Raw genomic sequence first — 15,703 nt, 5'->3', positions numbered from 1 at the left:
GGCACGAGAAAGCCAAAACCCATTTCTGAGGAGTACCCGACTTGGCGATTAGACATAAGAGACCTGTCGACGTAGGAAGACCAGAGACGCGAGCCTTTGTTTAGCTTTTTTAATGGCGTACTCTGATTGATATTCTAATTCTGATTTTGGTTTTGAGACGAATAGGCATCTTCTTCACCATGGCTCCGAGGACGTTGATTCTTCACCGGTTGACGGCGCACTTTGCCGGTCGAATCAGGCAGAACCAGAGGCTTCTCAGCTCTCATTTTTATTCCTCCACGGCGTTGGAAGAAGCCCCTTCCTCTTCTTCTTCTTCCTCCTCGCCGAACTTGGACGGCGTTTACATGACGGACACTTGTGTTCAGGTGCTCTTTCTTTCTTTCTGTTTCAGAATTGATGTGTGGGGCTTTGTTGGGTTCTCTTTTCTTGTTGTGAATTTGGGGTTTTTGAGATGGTGTGGTTCTCCAGAGTTTAGGGTTTGTGAAAAGGTTTCAGTTTGCTTCCTTTTGTGTGCTAAGAAGACCAATGCCAGGAATTGAACAGATGAATTCGATGTCTGCGTTCTAGTTTTAGTTTTGAATTGATTCTATTATGCTAGATTCTACATAGAGCATCCATTTTCTGGTGTGCTTTTAAGAAATTGAGATTTTGCATCCCAGTTCTATTGGTGTTGTTATATGCTATATCTTGTTGGTTGTTTCTCATAATGAAAGCAACTACTTACAAGGAGAGATTTTACATAGAGCTGTAGAAACCGGACCGTTGAAAATGGTTCCAAGTGTTTATCTACTCTGCAGAAAAACCATTAGTGGGTTGCGTTAATCATTAGTTGTCTGGGACTTTCTAGTGGATGAATCTCTTCATGTACCGATTTTTTTAGACACTAATGAGCCAAGAAGCTTTATTCTCGAAGTTGATGGCATTGTCATTTCTGATTTTTTTTTTTTCGTCATGAAATGTTTATGGCAACCTTGTCGTTAGGGAATTTTAAGGGAGTGTTGTTTAACATTGTGACGTTTTTGGGTTTCTGATGCTTATATTGTGAGTTTGCAACATGAATTTTTTCCGCTGATTTTGGCTTCCCAATGAATGTGTTATAGAAAATGAAACAACTGCAAGCCAGTGAAGCACAGGAAAAGCTGCTCCGCTTGAGTGTAGAAACAGGTGGATGTTCTGGGTTCCAATATGTTTTTGATCTGGTGGATGACAAAACCAATCCAGATGACAGGTTTTTGTTTTGCCCTTCCCGTTCTCTGTACATGTAATTCTTGACTAAATATGCTTCTGCATCAAGCTTGCTTGTTTGATTGAAGATTCATACACCAGCAATATATTTTTGACACTTTTTTCCTTTCTTATCCCCCTATTGGTAGGGTGTTCGAGAAAGAAGGAGTAAAATTGGTAGTCGACAATATTTCATATGATTTTTTGAAAGGGGCAACCGTTGATTATGTTGAGGAGCTGATCCGTTCTGCTTTCCAAGTGAGTTATTTATTTTTGTGTCCTCTGCATGTTTATTTAGTTTATTCTGTTTTGGCTTTCTCAGAAGTGCATGTGCATATTGACTCTTATACCTGTGTACCTGACATGGAAACTCATGGTTTGGGTAGAAATATAAGCAATCAATAAACTCCTCAGGACCATACTATTCAGAATTGTTGATGTATCTTAGTGAGCATGAGAGAAGTAAGAACCATCTACTAGACAACTAGCATAATGGTATTGTATTAGGATGTATACAATTGTAGATATCATATGCGCTTTAGCACACCTTGACAGGCATGGCTATGCTGTTGTTTGAGTGTTGCCTTTGTTTGGCACCTCTGCGTATTTTGTAACCTAATAGGTTGCAGAGCTCATCTGCGTATGCACGAATAGGTTATTACTGGTACTGGGTGGTTTGGATATGTTGTTTGTGCCCATTACCAATATGGTTCAAATAAGAAAATTTTTATGGTCTGGAACCTGGTGACCATTTAAATTGGTTAGAGATATATCTTTTGAACCTCCAAGTAGATGTGTCGCAGATTATATTAATTCAGACCGGCACTGAGATGATCCCAAGAGGCAAGTTCCACAATGCCAAGGTGTATTGTCCCCTGATGTTTATTTTTCAGAAAGTTTTTTCTAGAACTTTAGCCAAGACCAGTTAAGGACATAAAACCAATCACTAGATATAGTACTTTCTGCAGAATTTGAGGCACACCATTTATCTGATTGGAATAGTGCAGTCTTTTGCAGAACAGAGCAAATTAATAAAGCTGATCTAAAACAGTTTACTCATCAAGGATGTAGATCCACAGCTTTGATGTTTATATTTTAACCTGTATTTGCATTGCTATGTAGTTACTGGTTAGTGTGCCATATGCTCAAGAGGATGCATACATGATTTACTGTTTGCTTTAATGTTTCTATCTTCGGCTAGTAATCATATGATTTTTTAGTAGCATCAAAGCCAAAGGCTTTTAACACAAAAGAGAACTGTTATTTAAATGTTGACTTGATTCTGGTTTTATGTTCAGGTGACAGAAAATCCAAGTGCAGTGCAGGGTTGCAGTTGTAAAAGTTCTTTCATGGTGAAATTATAGACTTGTATTGTTATGCTGAGAGGGCTGAACTAGATTCAGCTCAAATCAATTTTTGAATAATGATTATTTGACTTCACTGAGTTCTTGACATATCAAGTGATTGTATCCACATGTCATAAAAATAGTTTACCACTACAACGGTAGCTCCCAACGTTTAATTTGTATCTGACCACCACAGAGTCCCAACTTTGGATTAATCTATACAACAACTAGAATCAGTTATTCTTTTTTCATATTGTTGCTTCATAGTGATCTTAACAGTGAACTACCATTTGCAAGTTGGAATCCAGAGATCATTAGCAATTTGGAAGCCAGTACTCTTGCAATTGAATTGAAATAGCTGTAACTGTGAGTGTGTTTGATTGAACTTGATGAACAGATGTTGGGTTTCAAAAAACTAGACTGAATTGGATTGGCAGTAGGGATATATAGTTGCTCATTACAAGTACAGGTTGGTATGAGGCAGATTTGGGAAACTGGAAAAATGTAATAGAGGCTGGAAAGCTGCTTTTAGTTGGCATATGGGAACCCAAGCAGTCATTAATAAAAAGGAAATGAGAGGTCAGCAATATGGTGCTTACAATTTGGCAATGCACCAGTTGATCTTATTTGAAAACAAACTGAAAATAACCCTCTATTTTCAGGATTCGGTATCCGCCAAATTCATCTTAGCTTCAAACGTAAAAGTTGGTTACCAAAACGTAGACATATTTAAGAAAGTAAATCCTTCATGGCAGCAAATTGTATATGATCAGCATCCCAAGTTCAAAAAGAAAATCACAAAACCCAAATGACAAAACAAGCAGATATTTAAGAAAAACAAAATCCCTTCAAAATTATCCATGAGCATTCACTTTTAACAAAAATCACGGTACGCATTGTAGTTTGGGCTAGGAATTTAAACTAAAGTCAACAAAAAGCAACATAGTTTTGCTAATGCTCTTCTTCCACATGAATGCCTCGGCTGAAACGCAAGAATTTAGTAAATTCGGATAGCTTTCCCCATGGTGCTTTTCAGGTTCAATGATCTCACCTATATGTGCATTCAGAGAGAAGAACAAAATTAGTGAAACGAAAGCAAAAGCACAAATGAGCTATCAAAAGACCCAAATGCTTCAAGTAGAAAATAGCCCTGAACTTACATTCTGCCAATTCTTCTTCAACAGAGAAACCAAGAAATTGACACTGAGTTGCACATTCTGGAATATCTGTTTCTCATCCATGGCAAGATTCCCGACGGCAACACCCATACAAAGAACCTTCTTGAGTTGGAACTTAACCATGGCCTTTGTTTCATTAAGCTTTGCCTCCAGAGATTCCTGGTGACTCACCAGAGTTGGAAACTTACCTGCAGTTTGGCAACCAAACACGACTTAGCCCATCTACTAGTGCCATCTAGTTATTTAGTAATTATTACAACAACTGCAGACGTGAACACTCCACAGAAGGAAACATACAGAGCTAATCATGAAAGATTAACAGTCTCAAATATTTTCAACAATAGTAATTGGTAAAATTTCAGGCATACACTTGAAATTATTTGAAAGACTTGATAAAAGAGTTCTGATGTTATATCAACAATACAATTTTACTACAGATACTTCTCTAATCAGTATCAATCAGATGGAGGGGCATGCGATACTAATCAAAATCACATTCAAAACTACCAAACAAGGGAATCAACAAGCTGCAACAGGTAAATTTTACTTGCCTGCCTTGTTAAGACCAGGGCCCAAAAGACGAGGAATTTGCTTGATGACAGCTTCAGAAGCCAAAAATGCATGATACTTCTTTGCAAGCTTCTTGACCAGCTTCTTGTTCTTGTTAAGCTTTTTCAGCGATTCCACATCCATGTAGGCCAATCCCATCTTCTCTGCCTGTAGTACAAAATAGCATTTATCCGATCAGAAACTTCTACTCAATAACAGATGCACCCATACAAAACATATACACGAAATGCGTAAACGCTTAATATACCTCTTCAACATGCTGAGCATCTCCAAGCATGCAAACCCTCATCTTAGGACGAGGAATGTGGGGAAGCTTCACGGAACCACTGAAACGCTTGTCCTTTTGTGGGTCATAGTTCTTCAACCCAATTTGCAACTCCACTGTCTCGGTGAACTTCCTCTTCTTCGTCTCCGAATTAGTCTTAATCTGGGAGATGGCCTCCCTCAATGCCTCACTTTGCAGCTTGCTGATACCAAACAACAGTAAACAATAAGCAAATACCCAATACGTATAAATCACTACAAACACATAGCTATCCCTAATCATCTTGAAAATCCATATTACCAGTATTAGGGTTTATCTTGTTATACACAACACCAGAAGTAACGCAACAAAACCATGACATACATACAGTTCCGAGTTCATAGTAACAGATTTCGAAACCCCAAATCAATTTCTAGCTAGAATAACAAAATGTACTAAGAGATGAACAAAAAGGATAGATCTTTTGGATTTTTACAACACCAACAAGTGGTTTTTACGATTCAGAACAAGCGAGAAACCGAAATGGAATTGAAATATGATGAAGAAGAAAGAGAAAAGGTGAGATTTAGATTACCTCATGGCGAAATCGTTACTGGAACAACTGGGGTGAAACCTAAAAAAACCAGAGGAAGGAGGAGACGGCTACAGCTGAGTGAGGCGAAAGGGTGAGGGAGGCGAGTGTAGGGCTTTTATAAAACCCTAGCTACGTTTATACACACTCCTCGCACGTGCCTCTTAACTTTGTTATTTACCTTGGAGCCCCCGAAATATGGCTTTTCTACACAATGCGCACCATTGTGTCGATTTTTTTTAATTTGCTACTTAGTTTTTTTTTTTCAGCCTTGCCTTCCCTCAAAAATTCAAGTCAGTCCTACTTTTTCTTTTATTTTTGAGTAGATAGGCGGTCCAGATTTCCCCTGATATTTTTGCTCGCCTTCATATGATTATTTGGGTGGTAGAGTTGGAATGTTAAATTTTAGTATCACCGATCTATCATCTCAAAAAAAAAAAAAAAAAGTATCACCGATCTCAAAAATTCATGGTATAGATTTTCCCTGATATTGTTGTTGTGAATCGTGTGATCTTGAAAACAACCAATAACGCACAATACACCAAAAGAATCACACACACGCGCGCATATATAATAATAATAATAATAATAATAATAATACAAGAACACAAATATATGCGGAGGTTCTTAGCAAAGAAGCACTATATATATATATATATATATATATATATATAATGGAAGACTGTTTCCTCTTAGTGAAGGCAGGCAAATTTGTCAAACCACATTATATTTGTGTTCTTGTATTATTATTATTATTATATAGATATATATACATACATACATATACCTACACACACATATATATATATATATACATATATACATATATATATATATATATATATATATGCGGAGGTCCTTCCATACTTTCATGAAACACTCAAAATGATACATCCATCTATAAAATACGGGTCCACATAATCGGACTTCTTCAATACTTTCATGAAACGCTCAAAAGGATACATCCATCTATAAAATACGGAGCCACATAATCAGACTTCTCTAACTAGGTGCACTGTGAGACGTACCATTATATCGAAAAATGAGGGAGGGAATATCTTTTCTAAACCACACAAAGTCAACACCAAATCAGATTGAAGCTTATCCAACTTTGATACATCAACCACTTTAGTACACAAAGCATTAAAGAATAAGCATAGCGTCATTATAGAAGTTCTAACATGTTTGGGAAACACAGAACGAATGGCCACCAGAAGCAATTGCTGCATCAACATGTGGCAATCATGAGACTTCAAACCATATAACTTCAAATCATCTATGGACACCAAATTTTTTATATTTGATGAATGACCATCAGGAACCTTTTTGAACAATAGAGAACTGCACATTTTCATCTTCTCTGCTCTCGACAAATTATACGGGGCAACAGGTAAATATGTTCTTTTCTCCCCAATTTTCGAACCCAAATCATGTCTAACACCCATTTGAAGCATATCTAAGCGAGCAGCAACACTATCTTTTGTTTTAGAAGGCATGTTTAACAATGTACCAATCAAACTCTCGCAAATATTCTTCTCAATGTGAATTACATCAAGACAATGGTGAACATGAAGAGATTTCCAATACTCCAAGTAAAAAAAAATTGATCTTTTCTTCCAACAAGGACAAGTAGCATCTGCAACCAAGTTTTTCTTCTTTTTTCCCTTCCCAAACTCATAATTAATATGCTCAACTCTCTTGAACACTTCCTCTCCGGATTGTGGTGTTGGTGCAACTTCAAATTCTTGCTCATTATTAAATGTTTTCTTCTGCCCACGGTAAGGATGATGGCGAGGCAAATACTTACGGTGGCTGCCATAAGACATCTTCCTACTGTGGGGCAAATGTATGGCAGAAGTTTTGTCACCACATATTGGACATGCTTTGTATCCTTTAGTGGTGCATCCCGATAAGTTTCTGTATGCAGGGAAGTCATTAATGGTCCACAACAAAACTGCTCTAAGTTTTGTATGTGCATCATACACATCATTAACATCATCTCATAAAGTTCTTAGATCATCAATCAATGGCACTAAGTAGATATCTATGTCATTTCTAGGCTGTTTCGGACAAGAAATTAATAAAGATAACATCATAAACTTCCTCTTCATACATAACCATGGAGGAAGATTATAAGTCACCAATATGACGGGCCAACAACTATGTGGATTAATACCATAGAGCTATGTGGATTAATACCATCTGCTGACAATGCCAACCTAAGATTTCTTGATTCACTAGCAAATCTGGCCACTTATAATCAACCAACTTCCAAGCAGGAGAATCGGCTGGATGACGCATGTATCCATCTTTAGGTCGCTTGTCATCATGCCAAGTAAGCATTTCAGCAATTGTAGCAGATTTAAACATGCACTTAAATCTGGGAATTATAGGAAAATACCACAATACCTTGGCTGCTTGCCCCACTTTAACAGTTTTATCTTTCTTTAACTTCCAATGAGACACACCACACTTGGGACAAGTGGTTTCATCAGAGAACTCTTTCCTATACAATATGCAGTCATTCGGACATGCATGTATTTTCTCATATTGCAGCCCCAAATTGGTGAGGTTTTTTTTTTGCCTCATATAAGGTTTGAGGTAGTACATTATCTTTTGGAAGTAAAGACCCATCAGTGGTAAGTAACTCAGAAAAACAAGTATCACTCATACCAAACCTAGCTTTCAAATTGTGAAGTTGCACCAATGCATCTAACTTAGTGCGTTCACTATCCTCAAATAATGGTCTTTCTGCTTCCTTAACAAACTTATTGAACTCATAAGACTCCTCATCATAATCACCTTCATTAAAGGCTGCTTGACACATGTCAACCGTTTCAAAACCAAAATGAGGGTTTTGAGATACACCTAAACCACTAGGTGCACTAACACAGGAGGACAAAGTAGGTTCTCCATGCCACATCCAGTTTGTGTAGCTCAAACTAAACCCATAAGCATACAAATGTCCCCTAATGACTTTAATCAACTTCTCTTTGAAGTTTACACATTTTGAGCAAGGACATCGAATTTTCTTAGGGTTACTAGCATTCTCTTCAGCAAAAAGCAAGAAGTTTTCAACACCCAATTCATACTTTAAAGTATCCCTATCTTTGTTAATCCAAGATTTATCCATTGCTGAAATTAATTAAAAAAATGAGAATATTGAAGACAGGACATCAAACAACAAACAACATACTGGAAATCAAGAATTCATCATAATTCATATACAAAATGAAAACCATGCAAAAGCAAATGAGAAAGCAACGAGAGATAAATGATAACTAACCTGACTTATACAAGCATCAACAAGGAATGGCCCCTTACTTCTACTTTCTACAAATAATCCTTTGATGCCTTTTTTCTTGACCAAACCCGCACCTGAATCACATTGATGATGCAAGGTAAAGAAAGGTGTTTAAAGTTCGTACAAATGAGTAAAATGAAAAAAAAAATCAGATTTACTCTTTAAGAAGCTTTATTTGCTAATGTAGAATAACAGACAATTATTAAGACATAAATAAGCATTATCAGCAGAGCTAAAAAAAAAATTGAAAAAAAAAAAAAGGTTCCCTGCTAGTATTCATACTACAATTCTAAGCAATAGAACAAGTTGTCACATTACTACGTACAAGCATAATCATTTAGGCATATTTCACAATGTTTAATTGTGAATTGATATGTAGCTGTTATCCCACCTCAGTAAACATATGGCTTTTTTTAGAAGTATAAATCATTATATTGCCAATATCAAGACATAATTAAACATTGTAAAATATGCCAACATGAATAATTATATTGCCAACAGACGGGGTACAGTAAAGAGAGAGAGAACAATTAAGATTTAGAATAGAAAAATCTTTTGATGAGATATCATACCTTAGTTGTGAAATTGTTAATAATCAAATGTGGATAAGCTATTGCAGCATCGTTCCCATGGCTTTGTTGTCCATGATGTCATGTCTTGAAACCTGCATATAGAAAATTATTATCAAAATACCCAGACTTAAATAAATCCAAAGTAGTCAGAATGATAGTCACAAAAGCAGCCAGAAAGTGCAAAGAAAAAACAAAGGAAAAGAAGAAGATAAATTGCGAACCAATCTGGGTCTTCCATATATTTCAATTGCTAAATGTTATGTATCAATCATGACCATCAACCAATAACAATACCAACAATATTTCTTTGCTTTTGAATGTCTACCTTACCAACAATTTCATTTGAGTAAGTACATAAAAATCCAAACGCAAGTACGCAAATAACTATTTCATGGTACAAATTAATTACCTTAGACATCTTTTATTTCCTTGTACACTTGAGTGTCTACAGTACTACATTCACTTGATGCATCTGTCTCCAAAAGATAAAAATAATTAGCCCCTCATTAAAAGGAAAACAGAAAAAGAGGAAGTTGGCTTAGTAGCAAATCAGTTTTGATAGACGACGGGTGATAGAGAGAAACTTACTTGATCCATGATAGACGGCTGCATCTATTTCTACAATTAGTGATGGAACTGGTTTTGTAGGCTACTCTTGGTTTCTTTCAGCGTTGATCAATCTAATCAATTGACTTCTCCAAATTCATTGAATTTGGATCTTTATCACTTAGCTGAGATCATTCACTGGTGCCCTGCAAAGCAGAATGCAGAAATTAAGTACTCATACGAACCATAAATAGCAAAAGGTCACAATGTAATGCTCTGAAAAAGGACTGTGAAGTGATTAACACAACCCACAGAGCATCGTCCACAATGCTTTCATATTCATATTTGGAAGTCCGATCAATAATGATTTATGTGCAAGTCCATTGCCAACTATTAGGTCTAATCTTTCTTAGTTATCACACAAACTATTTAGGTTTTGTAGAGCCTGAGTTCCATACTCTCAATTTGACTGAGGATAACTTATTCAACAAATTATGTCCACTATGATCTGCAATCAAATTCTTGTCTTTTGTACTTTTGATTACAAAGCCCTGCAACTTAGTAAATGCTATAACATTTTTCGGATCTTATTCTGTACAATAGGGTGCCTAGGGGACCTGGGGTTAATCATTAAGACTGTTATAGTCACCAATCTATTTGCTGAGCCTGGAGGTTTCCTCCCAAATTCCCCACGTCAGTTTAGCAGAGCATACATAATTACATAAATGGGTTGTTATCTGTCACTTAATTCTCTCACTCTATCCCTGCATGGTTTTTATTAGAATCCTATTTTCTCTGTTTTAGTTATCCAAAATTGTCAATGGTAGGCATGAACAATGACACACAATTGTAAATTTTTGTATGCATAGCCAAACTTGCAAGTTTCAGTTACTTTATGAAGACAGACTAAATACCCCAGCAAGAAATATATCAACCATGGAAAACATGTACTTTTCCAGTAACATACTTGAAAACTCAACCACATTAACTGGAGATAATGTTATACTCTCATTGTGAAGCACCAATCACCAATCGCTGCATCACATCAACTCCAACCTATTACATCACACGAAACTCAATACATTGCTAGCTTGATCAAATATGGAAAATCCTATCCGCCTCTAGTATTTGATCAAATTAAACTCACATTACTTTTAACAGTTAGTAACAGCCTTCGTAAGCAAATAAGCAGAATATGAAATTGGATATTCTACTTATTTCATAGCAGGTTAGTACATGATTATATATTCTGTTTATTTGCTTATTTGTTAAGCAAATATGAAATTGGATATTGCTTAGACCTATAGTAGGTTAGTGTTATATATATTCTGCTTTTTGCTTATTTCTTTTAACTCACATTTCAGACTTTGTAATCATGTACTACTTCATGACCATGATTTCAACCGAGGTGTACATATGCCACAAAATTCAAATACGCCAAGCACAACAAGCCTGGTCTAATATATTCATCTTTGTTACTTGTATTTTAGCATGAACACCATTACGGCATTACACAAGCATTTCAGAATAATCATAGCAAAAATAGTTTTAGTACACACATCTCTTCACTGAATTCACAATCCATCATTGTATTATCAAAAGGAACGAAGCAGGCTACAGTAGAAAGACAAACGTGCAAATTTTCAAGTCCGCCATTCGATGGATTCCACTTGGAAATAGCTGCCCAATCTTTAACACGCCCCTTGATAACCTTTTCAACTAGAGAGAGAGAGAGAGAGAGAGAGAACTAATTAAGAATCAAAGCCCTCCTCACCAAGTTTTCCAGAATCAAAATCGCTTCACAACAACATTGAATACAATTCAGTCAAAATGCATTAACAATGTATATGGAAAAATGCTTAGCATAACCATCATAAAATCGAATACTATACTACAACTATCCAATGTGCCAAGGGATGATTCTAGTGCTTTTTATATAAAACATATAGGTTCTCAAACAATTGAAAGCAAATAAGCAGATATATATAACACTAACCTACTATAGGTCTAAGCAATATCCAATTTCACACCTTACCTCACCCAACAAAGCAAATCACAACTTAAAATATGAATCTACGAGTAAAAAGTAAGAGCCGAAAACTGAAACCAAGTAAAAAGAGATTGAGAACATACCCAAGACACAGACTTTGAAGAATCAGAAATCGAACCCATAAACTTTTCAGCTTTGTTGCTTGAGGAAGAGAGAAACCAAGAGTTCGAAGCTGTTTGAAAACCCAGAAAATCATAGAGATGTTCATGAGATATAGATCGATTGAAAACCTAGAAAGTAAAACCCAGACACCTTCTTACCGAGTTACAGTCGATGAGAGCGAGGGCCGTCGACGCCTCAACGGTCAAAGAGAGGGGCTAAGAAGGGGAGGCCCATGGAAAGAGAAAGGAGAGACGGCGACTGCAGATCCAGCTTCGGCTTCTCGATCTCAACAATTGGCAAATTCAGTGGATTTCAGAAGAGAGATGAGAGAAGGGGGCGGACAAGGAGGAGGAGATCGAGCGGTCGGAGGCAGAGAAGGTGAAAGAGGAGGTCAGTTGCTGGACGGGGCGGTGTCGCAGTCTAGGAATGAAAATTGGCGGGGTGTGGGAAACCTAGTCAATATGAGTCGTGGGAAATCTGACTAAGTGTTGGGAGGGAGTGAAAATTTGGCTCCCCGCTTACATAATTTTAGACTTAGTATTTTCCGCGTTCTTTTTAAAATTTTGGATGAAAAGTATAGACATCAGTCAGGTATAAGAAACGATGTTAATTGTATGAATAGAAATCAGTTTTTTTAGAACTGATGTTATAAAAACAATTTACATCAGCTGAAATCTTAACTGATTTAAAAGACATGATGTCTATTAGCGTTATTCTAGTAGTGAATGCACTAAAAACATAGCAAATATTAGTCCGATCAGTCTATATTTGTGAATTGTTGTATTTGATAGTTAAATGATTAATATTCTCAGGACTTTATGCTTTAATTAGCATACAAATTAAGATAGCAGCCTATGACTCTGGACTTAACTACCATACAAAGATAGCAGCCTATGCTTTAATACAAAGATGCTTTTATTGGTTAAATGATTAATATGCAACAGAATGTAATGTTTTTTTTTATTTTTCATGTGATATAGGATCAAGGAGCTCCGTCATCAAGCAAGAGAAAGAAACAATCGTCTACTGGTTTAGTTGGTTAACACACATAGTAATCTTCTATATGTCTGTCGAAACCTAGCAGTAGATGGTTGTACCCCAGTTTTTATTTTCTGTTGCCAATAAAAGTTTCATGAATCTAGAGGGAAGTATTGTACTATTGTTGCACTCAATTTCTTGTGGGGTATTGAAGTTTGAAAGAGTATTAAATTCAAAAATTTCATTTGATTTTAAGCATGCCTTTCAGCTTTATCATTTCATTATATCTCGTTTATGGATTGAAGTAGTGAACAACTATATAGAGCAGTGAAGACTTCTATGTCTTGGGCAATTGTTCATTTTCTATGAAGAACAAAGAATTGCCAATGCTCAATCACTACTAGAATAATGTCATTAGACATCGCCACTATTAAATCGGTCAGGATTGCACCTGATGTTAAAAAACGTACTAACATCAGTTTGTGAAATAACCAATTTCTATGGTTATTATAGACATCAGTCACCAAATTAACCGATATGAAAAGTTTCGTTCGAAAATTTTTAAAAAACGCGGAGGAGCTAAGTTGAAAATTTTAGAAACACAGGGGGACCAAGATATTCATTTCCCCCAACACTTAGACTTTTTGCACTTTGTCTAAAACTTGCAAACCCTAATTACTAACTCTCACTTTGACTCTAGCGCGCGCCTCCTTCTTCGCGTCAACCTACTTCGAGCTCGTTCTCAGGCTTAAGCGGCCTCGAGCTCGTTCTCCGACCACCACCAGCGTAGGTCCTCTCTCTCCTCCCCACCACCAATATTGATTTTCTGTCGGCGTTTCATCATCTTTTTCTTTTGAAGAGAGAGAGTGAGATGGGAGAGGAGAAAGCAGAGGAGACGTTGGATTCGCTGATCGCCGGGTTCAATAGTCAGATCTCAGAGCTCCAAGAGCTCGTTATTGCATGAAATACTAAGACCCGACCTGATTACCCAACCTTAAATTTATGATTTTGTCTCCGATAACAAGCATAGCATCCACTAAAGCTCTGAAATTGAACGATTCAGTGTACCCAGCTAGCAGCCCAATTTGTCGGCCACCGATGCCGCCGTGAAGGACATGGAGCTTTAGGTCCAGGCAATCAAGGACCGGGTTCGTGATGAAACCCTAGCTATCCTCAAAGCAAAAGTAGTTCCCTCTCTCTCTCTCTCTCTCTCTCTCTCTCTAGGTTTTGTTCTTCACCGCCACCACCAGCTTCTGTAAGTTGCTTCTCTCTTTCTCTATAAAACAACAACCCTGAAATTAATTCAAATCGCTATTGTCTTTGTTCGTCTCTGTGTTTCTCCTTTAACCAATCGTCACTGTAATCTTAGTTTGAGCGCAGTAAGCAGCAACTTCTCCGATGTCGAGTTTCATGCTAGCTGCCAATCAGAACACGAATCCCAACAAGTCCTTCGAGGTCTAAATTCAATTCAACTTTTTGATTTTCTTTGATTTGATTCATCAATGTATATTATGTGGAACTACTTTGATTTTTGGTTCTCAAGCATGAATTCGAATGTTTACATTGTGTAATGGAATTATGGATGGACACAGTGGCTTACGAAGTCTGGATTTTGCGGATCTTTCTCATCACCCACTAAGACATCGGTCGGGTTTTTGTTTCTCATCAATTTTTTGCCGATGTCTGGGGCCATAATTCTAGTAGCATTAATGCTTGTGAGAAAATCAATTTCGAAAAGGAAATGCTAGACGCTAACTAAAGCGAAAGGGGACATCAGACTGCCTAATCTAGCTGAACAAGAATTTCACAGAAAAAGAATAAAACAAAAACTTAATAGAGGGCTGAAGGTTCAGATTTCCCATGTTTGGACTTCAAACTACAACTGCAGGCGAACCAGAAACCAATTGTTATTAATGTTACTAATATATTTGTATAAAATTTTTAAAATTGTCCAATATTAATCATATGGTCACCATGATTTATAAAAATTGAAAGTTAACAAAAATTAATAATGACATAATAAAGATTAAAAATAAAAACAAAAGCATTTGAACATTGTATTACCAAACAATTAAGGCAAAATAATCTCTCATGTCAAATTTGATCATTTCACAAACAAAAAGCACAAGCCAGTTTAAGTTTAACACTTTGCCAATGCTTTTGTACTGACAACACTTACAAAAAGTCAGTTTACCAAACACTCAGCTACTTTGCTTTTCAGCTACTTATTCTCAGAAATAAACATAAGCCAACTTTTCTTTGAATAGGTTCATACATGGTCGCTTTACGATAAGTAATGGGAATAGACGACACAGATCAGGTTAGTGCTCAAGAAGTAACCTGATGGCTCGGTTTTCGACTTTATCAAATACACCAGCTGCTAGCATTGGCTTATATCCTCTAGTATTGGAAAATTAGTGGCTGTAACAACTTACAACTGAACATTAATATCCCCTGTTATCTATCTCTCTACAAATATACGAGAGATAATAATTATAAAGACAATAACCAAATCAAAATGTCAAAATCCGATGGGAACCTCCCACCAGAGTTCAAAACCCAGCTTGCTAAAATTCTTGCCAGCGGCAGCCCATTCCGCAAAGAGAGATTAGTCTTCCGGCTTATCCTAGGGAGCTAATCCTTAAACAAAAAATCAAAAAGACATTTTTTTCCTTTTCTTTTCAATTTCATCATCAAAACTTTGAGATAACAGCTTAGGTATAGAGTTCACCTCTTCTTTTGTTTCTTCTACTTCTTCTTCTGCCTCTCCTCATCAATTTCCACTCTCTCTTCTTCATCAACATCATCTACTAAGAACCCATCTTTCACATATTCATCCGGTCCTTGTGTTAAAACCATAGCAACATTATAACCATTAAATCATTGAAATGAAAATATAAAAGACAATCGGGACACATGCAAAAGATAATCATGACTCATGAGAACCCAGAACTGAGTCTATCTCAATAACACATATTTGAAATGAAACGAAGTATG

The 15,703-nt window shown here is 36.6% G+C and overlaps 2 protein-coding genes across 2 annotated transcripts; one reads left to right on the top strand and one right to left on the bottom strand.

Moving 5' to 3' along the window:
* Positions 1-34: 34 nt before the first annotated feature.
* Positions 35-2,821, top strand: LOC112192471 (iron-sulfur assembly protein IscA-like 2, mitochondrial). Its single transcript, XM_024332225.2, has 4 exons — positions 35-365; positions 1,101-1,228; positions 1,374-1,482; positions 2,523-2,821. The coding sequence occupies exons 1-4, from the start codon at positions 180-182 to the stop codon at positions 2,586-2,588; spliced, it is 489 nt and encodes a 162-aa protein (XP_024187993.1). The 5' UTR covers positions 35-179; the 3' UTR covers positions 2,589-2,821.
* A 558-nt stretch (positions 2,822-3,379) lies between these two features.
* On the bottom strand, positions 3,380-5,297 carry LOC112192470 (60S ribosomal protein L10a). The gene is made up of 5 exons (XM_024332224.2): positions 5,158-5,297; positions 4,566-4,785; positions 4,300-4,465; positions 3,731-3,936; positions 3,380-3,621 (listed from the first exon to the last, which is right to left on the bottom strand). The coding sequence occupies exons 1-5, from the start codon at positions 5,160-5,162 to the stop codon at positions 3,568-3,570; spliced, it is 651 nt and encodes a 216-aa protein (XP_024187992.1). The 5' UTR covers positions 5,163-5,297; the 3' UTR covers positions 3,380-3,567.
* Positions 5,298-15,703: the final 10,406 nt, after the last annotated feature.

This window comes from Rosa chinensis, chromosome 3 (assembly GCF_002994745.2).
Source record: "Rosa chinensis cultivar Old Blush chromosome 3, RchiOBHm-V2, whole genome shotgun sequence".
NCBI lineage: Eukaryota > Viridiplantae > Streptophyta > Magnoliopsida > Rosales > Rosaceae > Rosa > Rosa chinensis.
Note: the sequence above shows the minus strand (reverse complement) of the source record. Positions and strands in the feature narration are given on the sequence as shown.